This window comes from Macaca fascicularis, chromosome 12 (assembly GCF_037993035.2).
Source record: "Macaca fascicularis isolate 582-1 chromosome 12, T2T-MFA8v1.1".
In the NCBI taxonomy this organism is placed as follows: domain Eukaryota; kingdom Metazoa; phylum Chordata; class Mammalia; order Primates; family Cercopithecidae; genus Macaca; species Macaca fascicularis.
Window position 1 is genome coordinate 97,899,497 of NC_088386.1, and position 16,857 is coordinate 97,916,353.

Consider the following 16,857-nt stretch of genomic DNA (forward strand, 5'->3'; position numbering starts at 1 on the left):
TTTTCTACAGAGGCTGTGCCATTTTGCATTTCCAACAGCAATGCACAAGGTTTTCAATTTCTCCATATTTTCACCAATACTTGTTATTTTCTGTTTTTGTTTTTGTTTTAAATAGTAGCCATCTTAGTAGGTGGGAAGTGGTTTCTCATTGTGGTTTTGATTAAATTCTGTTTCGAGCCTCTGCATTCACTCATTCGCTGTCTTGATTCCCCATAATAAATCCTATTTTATTTTACAACAGAACCTCCGTTTCTTTCTCAGGAGACTTGAGCTTGGTTGGGGGGGGGGTCGGAGGGGGAGGGGAAAGTGCCACATAAGAAGATCAAAAAGGTAAGTGGGCTTGTAGCCCATTGTGCTTCTTCACACAGGCCAGCAGGGGGCACTCCCACAAGACTGCCAGGGTAGTTTAGCTGACCACTAACAGGCAGTTTGCTTTTCAAGGCTTGAGCAGGTTCCTAGATCCCCAGCTAAGCGGTCTTTTTGTTTCCTGACCCTCTTGCCTCCTGTCTGTGCTCGTCACAATGTCACTGCCAAAGAGACCCAAGCATCCCAGGCTACACAGTGCTTCTCAAAGCGGGTGCTCCTGGCATTCTAGTGGGACAGTTCATCACTATGTGGGAATTTCACGCAATGTAGAACATTTAGCATCTGGGGCCTCTGCTTGCTCAATGCCAGCAGGACCCCCAATCATTGCAACAACCAAAATGTCCCCCACCCACATTTCCAGAGCACCCCCATCTGGGGATAGGTTGCCCAGTTGAAAACCAAGTATGCAAAGGAAGCTAGAGAATCCCAGTGTCTCCCGCTCAGGCAAAGCAGCAACTACCATAATGAGGTCTCGTGTTCAGTCAAGGGGATGATGGAGCTCAGCCAAGGAAAAAGTCACAGGTGGTTTTAGGTGACCTAGATGACACCCTGGCTCTGTTAATGGTTAGTTGACAGTGACAGGCTCACATATCAGGAGAGAGGGAAAGACGCTTTCTAAAAACAAGATGACAACAATAACAGAAAAAGTACCCCAACAAGGCCCCCACCCCCCCGTGCAAATGAGACTTGCAACCTGAGCCTGGTCCCTTCAGTGTCCATTTGATCCCCACCCCCATCCCCGGGGACTGCACACTGCACCCGGCACCTCTCTGCCTTGCCTGGGTTAGTTTAAGGGACTTCATTTCCCGGTGCTGCCATAGCAACCAGGAAACAACCTCCGCTCAGACAAGAAGGATGGTGCTGTGGCCGAGCTCTGTAGATGCACACGGCTGGTAACAGAGCCACCGGGACCAAGGGACAACAAGAGCTCAGGAGAAGGGGAGAGACGGGTCGCCCAGAGAGTAGACAATCCAGGGCTTGAGGAGGCTGGCTGTGCGGTTTATTTTTTCTCTCCACAAAGACACACACTGTCTAAACTGTGTGACTGGTTGTTATTAAGAAGCTGCTGTGAGAGGGAAAAATGTATTTAATAAAAGGCCCTGTGTTTGTGGTCTTCTTGGGCTTGCTGTGAGCTCTGGAAATCTTGAGGTGTGACCAGATTTCAGCCTTCAGAACCAAGATGGACTGCCCTTGAGAAGGGGTGGTCAGAGGCAAACATGTTCACGCTCTCCCTCCTGAGTCGGGGCCACGGGAAGCTGGGCCAGGACAAACAGAAGTTAGAAGTCTACTTTGAACCAGAGGTGAGTCTCACAGCTGAAGAAAGGCACATTTTGGAGGTGGGAGAGGAATGCTCTATGTTTCCACTTGGGAGGTAAACCATGTGTGTCTTGGTTTGTGTTGTTAGTGAGGTGGCGGGGTCACTGGAAGATGGTCCTTCCTCCTTTATGAAACTCAAGAAAATAACGCCGTTTTCCTGACACACCGAGATTGCCACTGGGGCCCTCATCTTTCCCCTTATAGCTGTCTTTGCTTGGACCAAAGGAGATTCCAGATTGTCTGGAATTTGGATGGTTTGGTGCAAGACCAGAATTTCCACCTGGGTTCTAGGCAAGCTGATGGTTGTTTGGTTTTTGGAGGTCATGCTCTGCGGTTGAAATGCTGTGTGTGTTCATGCCATTTCAATGGCTTCCTTGAACTTTCTGGAATTCAACCCACAGGACTCATATTTAATATAGGCCAAAAAGAAAAAAAACCACTCATTTTAGAAGATTTTAAAGAGGTGGCAAAATTCCCCTGTTATACTAGAATTTTATTTCACTGAATCCTGCCAGGAATAAGAAATCTATTGGGGATACTTTGCAAATTTGGGGGTCATACAGAGATTTCCATTGTCATGGTACTTTGTCATGATATTTGACCTTTGCTGTGTTAAAAGGCGTATAAAGTTTCAAAGGACCTGTATGGCCAATGGCATTTACTTACCTACAAAATATGTAACCGCTTTATAGGCCCCTAAATAGCCAAATTAGGTAATGTTGCATAGCATCTGGAATGTGTAGAAATTCTCCCCACGTACAGCTGAAGTGGTAGTGGCTTGGAATGCTCCTATTTCAACTGCCAGCTAGTCCAGGTCTAATTTCAAAGTTATCTGCTGCCCTTAATAATTCTGATCGCTTACTTGCATACCAGGAAACTTTAACTGGCCTGTAACCTACACGCAAGCTAAGTTAATCCTCTGGTCATACATGACTCTCCTGAAAGTTTATGGGGTGAAATAGAACCATGCCCTGGGTTCCACTAATTTTGAAATGTGGAGAGAAAAGGCAGTTGCTAAGAAGAGCAATTGTGTTCCATAACACTGTGTGAACAATTCAGAGAAAATCAGTAACACAAAAATGCCGGAGGCTTTGCACAAGCAGTATTTGCTATAGAAAAGTCTTCCACAGTGGCTCCGTCAAAGTGGCTGCTTTTCATTGCAGGATTACTTGAACTGGAGGTCCCCAGAAGACTATGCTCCTGTCAGCAAACCTCAAGACGAGAACAATGCCAACCAGCACTCCTGGAGCCTCTTTCTCCCTAAAACTTTCAGCACTAGAAAGGGTGCCCTGATCCTCTACTCAGAAGGTTTAGCCATTTCGGCATGGACACCCAAAGAGAGGAGAAAAGGCCTCTACCGCCCCAAAGGTCCCTGGAGGAAGCTGGATCTTGAACTACACACACTTCAAGACCTCCAAGAAGCCATCCTGGCATATGGAAGGCAACAGGTAGGCAGAGTACTCCCTCGGGTTTGGGGAAGGTGCTGGCAACATGTCTAGAAACCCAGGTGCAGCTTTGGTAATAACTTCTTGGACCCGGGGAAGGTATGAAACTCTCAGACCTCTGTTTCTTCATCTCTAAAATGAGATTGACTGTACTCCTAGCCCTATCTGCTGCACACCATTGTCACGAAGTTTAAATGAGATAATGTATGTGAAAGGGTTCTGAAAAGCATAAAGGGCTACATTATCATCATTTTGTGTTTTCCTTTCAGTTAGAGTAACACAAAGTCCTTTTCAGCATTCCAACAGATTCAGGCCAGCAGACGTTTCAGCAGGATCCTTGAAATCCTGTCTCGTAGCTACAAGCATCATCATCCCACCTCTGATGTTCTTGGCTCTGTGGAAATGAGAGGGAGAACATTTTAAATATTTACCTTGAGCCCTTCAGCGTCTGCAGGATAAGTTAATGACTTTTTCCATCCTGAATATAATATTGAGGGAAAACGCCTGTGCTCATTTTTCTGATTCATACTTCCTAACGTCTTGTGAGATGTGCACCTCGCCCCTGCTTTATATAATTGCATGCATCAGCCCTTTGGCTGAGGCCATAAGATAGTCTGGGAAAATGTGTCACTTTGTAAAATTGTAGGTTAGAAATGGTGGGTGACTCCCTAATTTAAAAGTGTCTACTGACTTTTCATTCCCACAAAATAGTCATCAGCTTCTTCTATCAGACCTTTCACACACTGGCTTTTCTGCTCAATGTCTAGCCACATTTCCCACCTGTTCCTGTACCACTTCAATCATGGATGCCATAAGGCCCCACCCATGTGATTAGCTCATCATTCTTCAACACCTGTGCCCTGTCATGACTCTCCATTTTTGCACACACTTCTACAGCTGGCAAGCTCCCACCCATCCTTCAAAACACAACTTAAATACCATCTCCTCACTGAAGCCTTCTCCCACTTGCCTAGGCAGAGACAGACCATGCCTCCCTCCTCTGCAAATATTCCCATACCATCATGCACTGAGATTTATCTCTTTGACTGTCTGTCATTCCTGATGGATTAACATCTCTTCCCATCTGGGGACCATGTCTAAATCATTTCCAGAAAGAGTACCCACAAATGTTTGTGGAATAAATGACTTGGTCATGCATGATATTTTCAATGTTTCTTAGATCATCTCCTAGAATCATTGTTGGACAATTTATCACTACCCCCATGCCAGGCAAAGCTTCCAAAAGAAAAAACTCCTCTGCCCTCTTTTCATCTTTCAAAATAGAGAAGCTTGATGACCTTGGCCGAATACCCAATGATCTTTGCCTTAAAAATAATAAATTCTTGAATAAAAGAAAACCAATTATTGAATGCTTACTGTTGCGTTATAGCTAAATATTATTTTATTTAATCCTTACAATGACCCTGTTCAATATAGTTTTTCTTGCCTCCTTTTATAGATGAGGAAACCAAAGCTCAGGGTAGATAAGTGATTTGCCCAAGGCCAGAGAGCTACTAAATGACAAAGCCAGAATTCAAATCCAGGACTGCCTACCTCACTAGGGCCTGCATACTTTGCACTCTGCCCTGTTGTTTGTGGACTTGAAGGGACTCCAGTGGTCATTGAGCCTGGTCGTGACCTGTTTGTCTCAGATTCCCTCTGTTCCCTTCCCCTGCTCTGCTCTGCATCGCAGGCAGGTTGACCACAGGCTATATACAATTCCACAAACATCTGTGTTCACTGGCTTCTGGTTGAATTTGCCAATGGGAGACACAGAAAAGAGATTGGAGAGGGATAAGAAGAGGAAGACCACATTATTTCTCCCTTCCCCCTCTGCCTCAGGTGAAAAGAAGCATCTGCATTACCTCTGTGATACAGCTCTCAACAGACAGGCCCACTGTGACCCCCGACTCCTCCAGATGACCCCACCAGCTCCTCCCTCTGTCTTTCTAGCTTAAGTGTGGTGCTGACTTCCTGATGTTACTGATCTCAGTGTTGCCCCCCCGCCCCCATCTGTTTGGCTTCTGAGCTCTCCAATCAACTGTACAAGCAATTCCCTAAATTAAATTCCTTCTGTGTTTACTTAGTTTCTATTTTCTTGGTTGGACACTGAGTGATATATAGGCTAACTTACTGCCCAGAGTAAGAATACCTTCCATCGTTTTCAGATGCTTGTCTATAAGGCTAAATCAGGTAACAGATATCTTATTAGTTTATAAAGTAGATGAGTCAGTTTGGGTCAGTTTCATTTTTGGTTATATTTGGTGTCAATGAAACAAAGAAGTTACTATCTTCCTGTGATATCCATCTTCTAAATTTATAGCTCATATCTGTACAAAACAGAATATATAGTCTAACTCCACATGAACAGAGGGAAATGGTGTGAAGAAATTAGAGAAAAGAAAACGTATGGGAGAGTACAGCGCTGGAGTTTAAGATTAAAGGACATAGTAGATTAAAAGAGGAGGGGAAGCAACTCAAAAGGGACTTAGAATTAAAGAAAAAGAACACACCGGGTGCAGTGGCTCATATCTGTAATCCAGCACTCTGGGAAGCAGAGGCAGGAGAACTGCTTGAGCCCAGGAGTTCAAGACCAGCCTGGGCAACATAGTGAGACCCTGTTTCTATCAAAATAAAAATAATAAAAATTATTCTAAAAAAAGAAAAGAAACGCCTCAGAAGCTTTGGAAAATAGAGAGTACCATCTGACTATGAAAACAACAGCCTGGCAAGAAACTTTTAAAATCATAATACCCAGTGCCAGGACAGCTATAGGGAAACAGCAGTCTCACATGTTAGAAGTACAAATTCACATGACATTTCTGGAGGACAATTTGGCAAAGCCTAAAAGGGGCTGATACCTTTTGATTCAACATTTTACCTTTAGGAGCTGGCCCTAGGACATAATCAGATATAGGTTCAAAGATTTATGCAGAAAAACATGGACTACAGGGTTCTTTACCATGCAAAACACTGAAAACAGTATATGCCCAGCAATGGAACACTGACTAAATGAACTCTGGTAAATCATGTAATGACCTGGGTCAAGCAATGAAGTCATGTGTTAGTCATGAATAACATGAGAAAATCTACACAATGTTTTTCTTTTGTTTTGTTTTGAGACAGGGTCTCCTCTGTTACCCAGGCTGGAATGCAGTGGCCAGTGGCACCATCACAGCACACTGCAGCCTCAAACTCCCGGGTTCAAGTGATCCTCCCATCTCAGCCTCCCAGGTAGCTGGGACTGCTGCCTCACGTCACCATGCCAGGCCAACTTTTTGTATTTTTGTAGAGATGGGGTTTAGCTCTGTTGCCCAAGTGGTCTCGAACTCCTAGGTTCAAGCAATCCACCGACCTCGGCCTCCCAAAGTGCTGGGATTACAGATGTGAGTCACCATGCCTGACTCAGAATTTATTTTTTAAAAGCAGATTACAAAAATGTATTCATATAATAAAAATACCAATGTTCATTAACCTTTTTTGAGTAGTTATGGTATTTTTGCCACTATTCTAAGTGCTTTCCAAGTATAACTCATTTATGCTTTCTAATAATCCTGGGAGTAAGTACTATTATTATCCACTTTAAAGGTGAGGAAATAGAAGCACAGAGAGTTTGAGTGACTCACGCAAAGTTATACAGCCAAGTAAATCACTGCACCAGAATGTGAGATTAGGCCACATAGAAAACATCACCTCTCTAATATAATTCTGATTTTTAAAAAGTGATTATTGACCAGGTGTGGTGGCCCACACCTGTAATCCCAGCAGTTTGGGAGGCCAAGGCGGGTGGATCATCTGAGGTCAGGAGTTTGAGACCAGCCTGGCTAACATGGGGAAACCCAGTTTCTACTAAAAATACAAAAACTTAGCTGGGCATGTGGCACACGCCTGTAATCCCAGCTACTCGGGAGACTGAGGCAGGAGAATTGCTTGAACCCGGGAGGCAGAAGTTGCAGTGAGCCGAGATGGCACCATTGCACTCCAGTTTGGGCAACAAGAGTGAAACTCTGTCTCAAAAAAAAAAAATTGATTATATATCCACCAAAGGATATCCACCCAAATTTCAACTGTGGCATAAACCATGGGTGGTGGGATTATAAACCACATATTAATGTATACATTTCTTTCTACCAAATATATTTTTTAAACTATGGGATTTTACAAATAAAATAAAAATCTATAGCTTTGAAAGAGGTAGACAGTTGACCCTAGAGATCAAGATGAGAGGTTTCAGGGAGGAAAATGGAATGGCAAAAAGTGCTGCAAATTGAGTCCACCAATAACCACACCATCTGTCCATTAGGGTGAGTATTTCTTTGTCCAAATACGATAGTTCAAAAGTTTAAAACACTACACTCAAAGTCAAAGAGCCAAAGTGAGGATGGAAAATGGGGTAGAGTAATAGTGCTGCTGACGGAAGGATCTGTTCTTGGCTGGACTGTGTATCAAGAAACCTGCATGACTCAGGCCCCACCCAGACCTGTAAGAATGAAGCCTGTTGCAGAAAGGTGAAAGTCAAGGTTTAAAGCATCTCACAGCACCTCCAGCTCTTTGGATCTGACAGCACACATGTGGCAACCCGTCTGGAGTTTATAGCTCAGCATACATCCACCCTTGAACTTTCTTGATGGCCCAACTCCTAATGGGTAAAGATAAATGTAAAGTCAAGAAATCAGAGGTCAGCATTCTTAGACTTCTGGATACACACAGATATGTTGCTTGGTTGGTTTTTCGTTGTTTTTTAACAGAATGAAATCTTGTTTAGCATTTCTAAAGTTGAAACCATTCTTCTTGAGGCCTTTAATTTATTCAGCTTCCCATTATTGAGACATCAAATAGCTATAAAACCTAAGTAATCATAATTTGGGGTAGGATAAATACCAACAATGAGACATTGATTAAATAATGTACCTAAAATAATGTGTTTTAAAATTCAGTTCACAGGACATGCCACTTCTCTGTTCCATTGAGAGACAAACAGGATTTAGATAACTATAGCAGATTTCAACCAACATTGTACAATTGTCCCTCGGTATCTGCAGGATTCCAGGATACCCCTTGATTTCAAAACCAAGGACCACGATTACTTCCAGGAATCCCTGAAGATACCAAAATCCGAGGATGCTTAACTCCCTTATATAAAATGGCATGGTATTTGCATATAACCTACACATACCCTACCATATACTTTGAATCATCTCTAGATTGCTTATAATACCTAATATAGTGTAAATACTTTGCAAATAGTTGTTATACTGCATTGTTCTTATTAGTATTTTATTTATATATATATATATATATATATATATATTTTTTTTTTTTTTTTTTTTTGTGGAGACAGAGTTTTGCTCTGTTGCCCAGGCTAGAGTTCAGTGGCATGATTGTAGTTTACTATAACTTTAAACTCCTAGGCTCAAGCAATCCTCCTGCCTCAGCCTCCCAAGCAGCTAGGACTATAGACATGTGCCACCACACTCAACTAATTTTTTAAAAATTTTTTGTAGAGATGGGATCTCGCTATGTTGCCCAGGCTGGTCTCATACTCCTGGGCTCAAGCAATGCTCCCACCTCAGCCTCCCAAAGTATTGGATTACAGATGTGAGTTGCTGCGTCTGGTCTATATTGCTATTATTAATTGTTTTTTTCCACATATTTTTGATCCATGGTTGGTTGAACCTACAAATGGGGAACCCACAGATGCGAGGGCCAACTATATTGCTACTACCATCTTCATTATAAATTTGGTTAAGTTTAAAAGTATTGTCAGCCTTGTTCCACTGAATAGTCACCACTCATTCTGTACTGCCTAATTTCTCCCCGCATGTTAATACTCAAGGCATTTAACTCTTTCATTGCTATTTTCAGCCAATGTCCCCCCACGAAGGAAACTTTAGGTTACCTTTTTTTGTTTTGTTTTTTTAGACAGAGTCTCACTCTGTCACCCAGGCTGGAGTACAGAGGTGTGACCTTGGCTCACTGCAACCTCCCGCTCCCAGGTTCAAGCGATCCTCATGCCTCAACCTCCTGAGTTGCAGGGATTACAGGTGCATGCCACCATGCCTGGCTAATTTTTGTATTTTTAGCAGAGACAGGGTTTTAGCATGTTGCCCAGGCTGGTCTCGAACTCCTGACCTCAGGTGATCCTCCCGCCTGGGCCTCCCAAAGTGCTGGGATTATAGGCCTGAGTCACCATACCCAGCCCAGATAGCCATTTTATCAAGTAGAAAATACTGTAAGAAATATGCCTTCTGAATTATTTTTCCCATTCTAACAATAATATCGGGGTTTTATATAAATTAGAAAAATATAGAAAAGGAGAGAGAATTATAAATTATCTGTTACCCTTTTAGCCAGAGATTAGGAAGGTGAAGTTTCCTTGCAAGTCCTGATCAATAACCTGCTACTTGTTTGACGGTGTTGGTAAAATGTAGGAAGTGCTCTGGTGGCTGTCAACAGTGTTAAGTAGGCACCAAGGCAGCAAAGGGGAGAAAGAGCAATTTGCCTGCACTCCTTTTTCTGAGTGTGCTCCATTGGAGCAGGTCCTGAGTCGTTGTACTTGGAGTCTTTAACAAACCTAGAAGTAGGAAAGATCAGAGAGAAACATGGTCAACTCCAACTATGAGGTCAAAGGTAATGTCAATAACAGCTGAACTTATTGAGTGCTTAGTGTGTGGCAGGCACTTTACCTGTATAACCTCATTCAATCTGCACAAGCCTAAGAGCTAGGTGCTAGCATTACCTCTGTTTTATAGGAAGGAAACCTGGGGCTTGACATTAACTAGTTTGCTCAAAATTACACACCTAAGTGGTGAAGCTAGAATTGGAGCCCAACAACGGACTCCAAAGCCCCATGTTTAACCCCTAGGTGGCTTGATTTTGGAAACTCCACATGCCCCAGAGAAAAAGAAGCATCTCCCCAGCTTTAACAGTATGTTTAAAAAGTGGACCTGAGTCTTTCAACACATCCATTAAGCTAACCCTTTGTAATTCTAGGAGAGCAAATCAGACTTTTATTAAAATTAATTTGGATGATAAGTAGCATTTCTATAATAAGCTATATATATGATCCAGTACACTCCTGTTTCTCTAGGTTTTATGTACTTCATTCATTTGTTCCCTTGTATAACTAACAGAATATTTATAACAATGGCGGGGGCCAGGCATGGTGGCTCACGCCTGTAATCCCAACACTTTGGGAGGCCAAGGCGGGCAGATTACTTGAGGTCAGAAGTTCAAGACCAGCCTGACCAACATGGAGAAACCCCGTCTCTACTAAAAACACACAAAAAATTAGCCAGGCGTGGTGGTGCACACCTATAATCCCTGCTACTCGGGAGGCTAAGGCAAGAGAATCGCTTGAACCCGGGAGGCAGAGGTTGCAGTGAGCCGAGATCACGCCATTGCACTCCAGCCTGGGCAAAAAGAGTGAAACTCTGTCTCAAAAAAAAAAAAAAAAAAAAAAAAGAAAGTGCTAACACTTATGTAGAACTTAGTATTATATCAGTACCATTCTAAGTGCTTTACACTTATTAACTCACTTAATCCTCACAACAGGTTAATAAGGTAGATGCCTTTTTTATCATAGCGAAATATATATAACATGAAATTTACCATTTTAACCATGTTTAGGTGTACAGTTTGGTGGCAGTAAGTATATTCACATTGTTGTACAATCATTACCATCATCTATTTCCAGGAGTTTTGCCACTTGGCTAAACTGAACTCCATATCCATCAAATAGTAAATCCCCATTTCCCTCTGCCACCAGCTCCTGCAACCATATTTCTGTTGTCTCTGTGAATTTGACTATTCTAAGAACTTCATATAAGTGAAAGCATACAGTTGTATCCTCTGTGGCTAACTTGTTTCACTTAGCATAATGTCTTCACTCATTAGAAGAGTGAATTCATGTTGTAGCATATATCCAAATTTCCTTCTTTTGTAAAGCTGAGTAATATTCCCTTGTATGTATACACCACATCTTGTTTTCCATTCTTCCATCAACAGACACTTAAGTTGCTTCCACATTTTGGCTGTTGTGAACAATGCCCTATAAACATGGATGTACAAATATCTGTTCATGTCCTTGTTTTCAGTTATTTTATGTATATACCCAGAAGTGGAATTGTTTGGATTATACGGTAATTCTATTTTTAATTCTTTGAGGAACTACCATAGGATTTCCTATAGCAGTTAGTTACACCATTCTACATTCCCACCAGCAGTGCACAAGAGTTCCAGATTCTCCATATCCTCATCAATACTTGTTACTTTCTGTTTTCTTTCAATTTTTTTTTTTTTTTTTTTTTTTGGTGACGGAATTTCGCTCTTGTTGCCCAGGCTGGAGTGCAATGGCGTGATCTCGGCTCACCGCAACCTCCGCCTCCCAGGTTCAAGCGATTCTCCTGCCTCAGCCTCCCTAGTAGCTGGGATTACAGGCATGCACCACCATACCAGCTAATTTTGTATTTTTAGTAGAGACAGGGTTTCTCCATGTTGGTCTGGCTGGTCTCAAACTCCTGACCTCAGGTGATCTGCCCGCCTCAGCCTCCCAAAGTGCTGGGATTACAGGCATAAGCCACTACGCCCGGCCTTAAACATTTTGTTTGATAATAACCAGATCGTTTTGTAATTCATAAGCATGACGATTGGGTGTTCACATGCATATGTGAATGTGCCACCCTCTGAACCTTGTTACAATGTCAACACATCACCTGTCTGACCTGAAAAAAATTTTTCTTTATTTTATAATAGCCATTCTAGTGAGTGTGAAGTGGAATCTCATTGTGGTTTTGATTTGCATTTACCTAGTGATAAATGACATTGGGCATCTTTTTATGTTCGTATTGGCCATTTGTATATCTTTTCTGAAGAAATATCTATTCAAGTCCTTTATCTATTTTCTTAAGTGGGTTGTTTTTTTTTTTTGTTTGTTTGTTTTTTTTTCATTGAATTGTAGGAGTTCTTAGATATTCTGAATACTTGGTTCGTGCCTGTAATCCCAAAACTCTGGGAGGCTGAGGCGGGAGGATCACTTAAGCCCAAAAGATCGAGGCTACAGTGAGACATGATCACACCACTGCTCTCCAGTCTGAGTGACAAACTGAGACCATGTCTCTGTCTCTCTCTCTCAAAGAGAGATATTCTGGATATTAATCTCTTACCAGATACAAATTTACAAATATTTTCTCCCACTCCATGGGTTGCCTGCCTTTTCACTCTGTTGATAGTGTCCTTTGATGCACAAAAGTAGGGAGACTGAGGCAGGAGAATTGCTTGAACCCGGGAGGTGGAGGTTGCAGTGAGCCAAGATCGTGCCACTGCACTCCAGCCTGGGTGACAGAGTCAGACTCTGTCTTAAAAAAAAAAAAAAGTTGTAAATTTTTATGAAGTCCTACTTATCTATTTTTTTCTTTTTTGCCTGTTCTTTTGATATCATATTCAAAAACTCATTGCCAAACTCAGTGTCATGAAGCTTTTCCCCTATGGTTGTAAACTCTAGGGGAAAACTTTTCTAAGAGTTTTTGCTCCATTTTGAATTAACTTTTGTAAAGGGTGTACGGTAAGAGTCCAATTTCTTTTTTTTTTTTTTGCATGTAAAGTATGTACTTTTGTCATCCTTACTTGACAGATAAAGAAACTGAGGCACAGGTGAATCAAATAATTTCCCTAAGGTCACACAGCTAGTGAGTCATCAAGACAGGATTCAAATCCAGGCAGATGGAGCTCTTGTAGGACCTGGAGCCTAATTTTTGCTGCTAGCAATCCTAGTTGTACCTTCACATTTGTGACATATGGCTGGTCAAATCTTTGATGCTGAATGGTTTGGTCAGGGATCAAGCCTTCTTACAGCACTGCATTAATGAGAAAATTCAGACCACTTAACGACTCTCTTCTTTATGGCCTGGTATCCAGGAACACATGCTCACCGCAGATAGACAGGAGAGAGAGTTATCATTTGCACAGAATCCCAGAAATTAAACCTGCAGAGAAAGGGCTGGCTGAGAGCAGCAGTGTTTGCACAAGGCTAATCAAAGTCAGGCTGGGGATGGAGGATGCTTTCCAGGCACCGCTGCAAGTGGCCCCTCTCCCCTCCCGCCCTGCCCCCGCCTCTACTCCAGTGGCACTCACCTGGCAGTCCCAAGGCTGGCTCCAGTCACACATGCACAGGTGCAGCAACAATGGGCAGTCACCCTGTTCTAAGGCTTGGCCTTTGCCAGAGAACACAGACTCCAGCAAGCCTGGCTGAGGGTGAGCAGATGCCAGCTGTGCCCCTCCTGAGAGAAGGACTTCTGGCTGGAGCAGGCAGCTCAGAGCACAGGTGGTCAGCAGTAAAATGCAGACATTATTGGGTTTTTCCATTCAACCGAGCCAACATCTGAGTAGTCAGGAACTGCCCTGGGCCTAAAACAGTGCCTGACACATAGCAGATGCTCAGCAAATTGTTTAATGACATATTGGTTACAAGGATGTGGCCGGGGAAGGTGGGGATGGGGGTGGGGGTGGGCAGGGGGGGCCGTAACCTCTACCCACCAGGAGTGCACAATCTGGTGAAAGAGGCAGATTTGTGCCCCAGTGACATTTTGATACAAGGCAGTCCATGAGAGGAGCGAGATGATGATTTCCTAATAAAGAAGGCAGAGAGTGTGACTGCTTCTTACTGGGGAAAATCTAGAGCGGCTTCTTGGAGAAGGTAGAATTTGAGCTGAGTCTTGTAAAGATAAGCAGGGTGAGACCTTCCAGGCTTAGGTGAGCAGAGGCCTCTAGGGGAGAAGGTGCAGGGCAGGGGAAGTCAGGGTCACCCCCAGGCTGCCTGATGGAAATATACCTGGGGATGTGGGTGGGGCCAAATTGTGGAGGGCTGTGCCTGCCAGTTCTGGGATTTGGGGGCTTCTCTCTTCACCATTCTGCTGATTCCTGCACACAAAGCCTGGGCCACCCGCTGCAATATGATGGCAACTGGCTGCCTGGGCCTGGGCCTTCATTGCCTTCCTAGGGACTCTGGCGCCCTGTCACCCTATATCTGCTGGGCAGGAGCACAAACCCTACCATCTCCTTCCATCCTCTGAAAACCCTCAGCGGCCAGCACTACAGCAGGTGGACAGGACAGCCAGTGCGGGGGAAGGGACAGGTACACGGGATTGCCCTTCGTGCCTCTGCATTCATAGACCTGATATACATCAGGAGAGGCAACTGGCCAGAGCAAGTCCCTCGTTAAAGGCAGTGCTTACGGTGGAATGTGGATAACAGGCCACCCTGTGCACACTAATTACTCATTGCAGAAGAAACCCGAAGCTGGGGTTGATTGGCAAAGCCCAGGCAGGCCTGAACAGTCTGAAACCATCCGTAGCCAGCCTCCTGCTGTCATGTTTATTTCCCTGTTCCAGAAACTCCCTTCCTGGCTCCCTTCTGTCTCCTTTTATATTTTAGAGTGACTTTTGAGTGGGTGGTTAGGTCTAGGATAACTTAAGGGAAGAACTAAAGAAATACGCATGAGAAGAGGGTGGGTGCCATAAAATTAATTAATTTTTAACATGTTTTCTATTTAGAAATATAATCTAACTATATTACTGAAAACTTGATTTTATTTAAAAAAAAAAAGAAAGAAAAGAAAGAACTATTTGTAGTCTTAAGCCCAACACCCTAATACTGCCATTATTAGCTTTTTCATCTATTTTCTTCCAGTCTTTCCATCATGACTATATACAGGATATACTTGTGTGAGGCTGTATTTATACTATGCACGCTTTCTTATATTTTGCTGTTTTCCACTGAAAATATCCTTCAACAGGTTGGAAGTGAGTAAGTCGATTTCACCCTGACTGGTCTCTTCGGTCACCCTAAGCAGGCCTTGGGCATCCCTCAGTGCTTCAGTTTATCCAATGATATGGGACATTATTAACCAACTTCACGGGCATAATTTGAGAAGTTATTAAAAGAGACCAAGAAACTAGAAAAAAACGTGAAGAGAATGTGGTAGACAGGACGTTCTGCCAAAGATATCTCTGTCCCAATCCCTGGGACCCGTGAGGTTACAGGGCAAAGGGAAGTCAAGGTTGCAGATGGAATTAAGGTCGTCCTCAAGAGATGGCCTTGAAATGGGGAGATTATCTTGGATGATCCAGGTGGGCCCAAGGTAAGCACAAGAGTCCTTAAAAGCAGAAGAAGGAATCAGAAGGAATGATCAGAGAGAGGGCAGCCTGAGGAGGACTCGGCTCAATGTTGCTGCCTTTGAAGATGGAGGAAAGGGTGACAAGCCAAGCAATGAAGCTGGGGGTGACCTTTAGAAGCTGGAAAAGGCAGGGAAACAGATTCTTCCCTAGAGCCTCTAGAAGGAACTCAGACCTGTCAGCACCTTGATTTTAGCCCAGTGAGACCCATTTCAAACTTCTAACCTTCAGAACAATACGAGAATAACACATGTGTGTTGTTTAAACCACTAAATGTATAGTAATTTGTTAACAACAGCAATAGAAAATGAATACACCAAGATCAGCTTCCAAACCCTAAGCAAAAATATATGTAAATACTCTAAATTCCTGGTCTAGGATTCCCTAACTCTTCTTGGCAACTCCCTGCACCATGGTGCAAGCTTCTCAGTAAAGCTTCAGAACCAAGCTGGTGCTTCAGAAATGCCCACTAATGGCTGGGTGCAGTGGCTCACTTCTGTAATCCCAGCACTTTGGGAGGCAGATCATGATGTGAAGAGTTCGAGACTAGCCATGGCCAACATGGTGAAACCCCATCTCTACTAAAAATACAAAAATTAGCCAGGTGTAGTATTGGGTGTCTGTAATCCCAGCGACTCAGGAGGCTGAGGCAGGAGAATCACTTGAAACCAGAAGGCAGAGGTTGCAGTGAGCCAAGATCATGCCACTGCACTCCAGCCTGGACAAAAGACCGAAACTCTTTCTCAAAAAAAAAAAAAGAAAAAGAAAAAAGAAATAAAAGAAAAGAAAAGAAAAAGAAATGCCCACTAACGAGAAACTACAAGGGTTCTTGTCCAGACTCAAATAGCACATCATGCCATCCGCACAGGGGCCACCACAGCATCTCGGAAGAGACTGGTCCTTACTGCATTCAGAGGAAAGTCAGTCAAAGCAAAGATTCACAGAAAAGAAATGAAGTTCCAATTCACCCAGAAAAGGCCTCTGGTCTAATGGCTCCGTATTTCAGGGCCCAACACAGTGTCTGGCATATAAAAAGTACCCAACAAATATTTATCGTATGACTGAATGAAAAAATTGAGTGAGTAAAAGTGTCATTTAGCTTCCACCATCCTCTTTATAATTATTTCTTTCATGTCCTCTGGGAAAAGCCTCAAGACCACATGAGACTGAATTTCTAGGCTGTTTTTGCACTTGAAGTACCTGCCACATAAACTTTCCAGACATTAAGGAGCAGGTGATGCTCTGTGTTTGAATTCTAAGCATTCATTTAATTCATGAGTCCCTAAGGAGTAAAGCCAATTGAATAGTAAGCCACGCTTTCTTTTATCTTGAACCTTGAACCCATGCACTCTAGCCCTAAATCTAGAGCACTTGCCCAGGCTTTCTCACAAGCTGTCTCCTCCCCACTCTGCCGCTTGTACATTTTGCACTCACTTGATGTGATTTTATTAGTTATCAATCCATCTTAATCATCCCCTTTTCTCCAGTGCTTGTTTCCCATCCCTTCAATCTGTAGCAGCTTTCAATCTGTTGCTCCCATATCGTATCCATGTATCAGA

The 16,857-nt window shown here is 43.2% G+C and overlaps 1 protein-coding gene, 1 long non-coding RNA gene and 1 other non-coding gene across 9 annotated transcripts in view; 2 read left to right on the plus strand and 1 right to left on the minus strand.

The window, feature by feature from the left end:
* Positions 1 to 1,210: 1,210 nt before the first annotated feature.
* The window catches only part of KIAA2012 (KIAA2012 ortholog), a 140,245-nt gene continuing 124,598 nt past the window's right edge, over positions 1,211 to 16,857 (plus strand). For all 7 annotated transcript variants that reach the window (XM_005573956.5, XM_045367474.3, XM_045367476.3 and 4 more), the window contains exons 1-2: positions 1,211 to 1,667; positions 2,847 to 3,131. In XM_005573956.5, coding sequence (XP_005574013.3) covers positions 1,584 to 1,667; positions 2,847 to 3,131 — 369 coding nt within the window. In that variant the 5' untranslated portion in view covers positions 1,211 to 1,583. The remainder of the gene's footprint in view (positions 1,668 to 2,846; positions 3,132 to 16,857) is intronic.
* Positions 2,137 to 4,902, minus strand: LOC141408212 (uncharacterized). The gene is made up of 2 exons (XR_012421377.1): positions 4,683 to 4,902; positions 2,137 to 3,522 (listed from the first exon to the last, which is right to left on the minus strand). It is a non-coding gene; the product is annotated as an uncharacterized lncRNA (long non-coding RNA).
* Positions 11,749 to 11,852, plus strand: LOC123568185 (small nucleolar RNA U13). The gene has a single exon (XR_006691404.2). It is a non-coding gene; the product is annotated as a small nucleolar RNA U13 (small nucleolar RNA).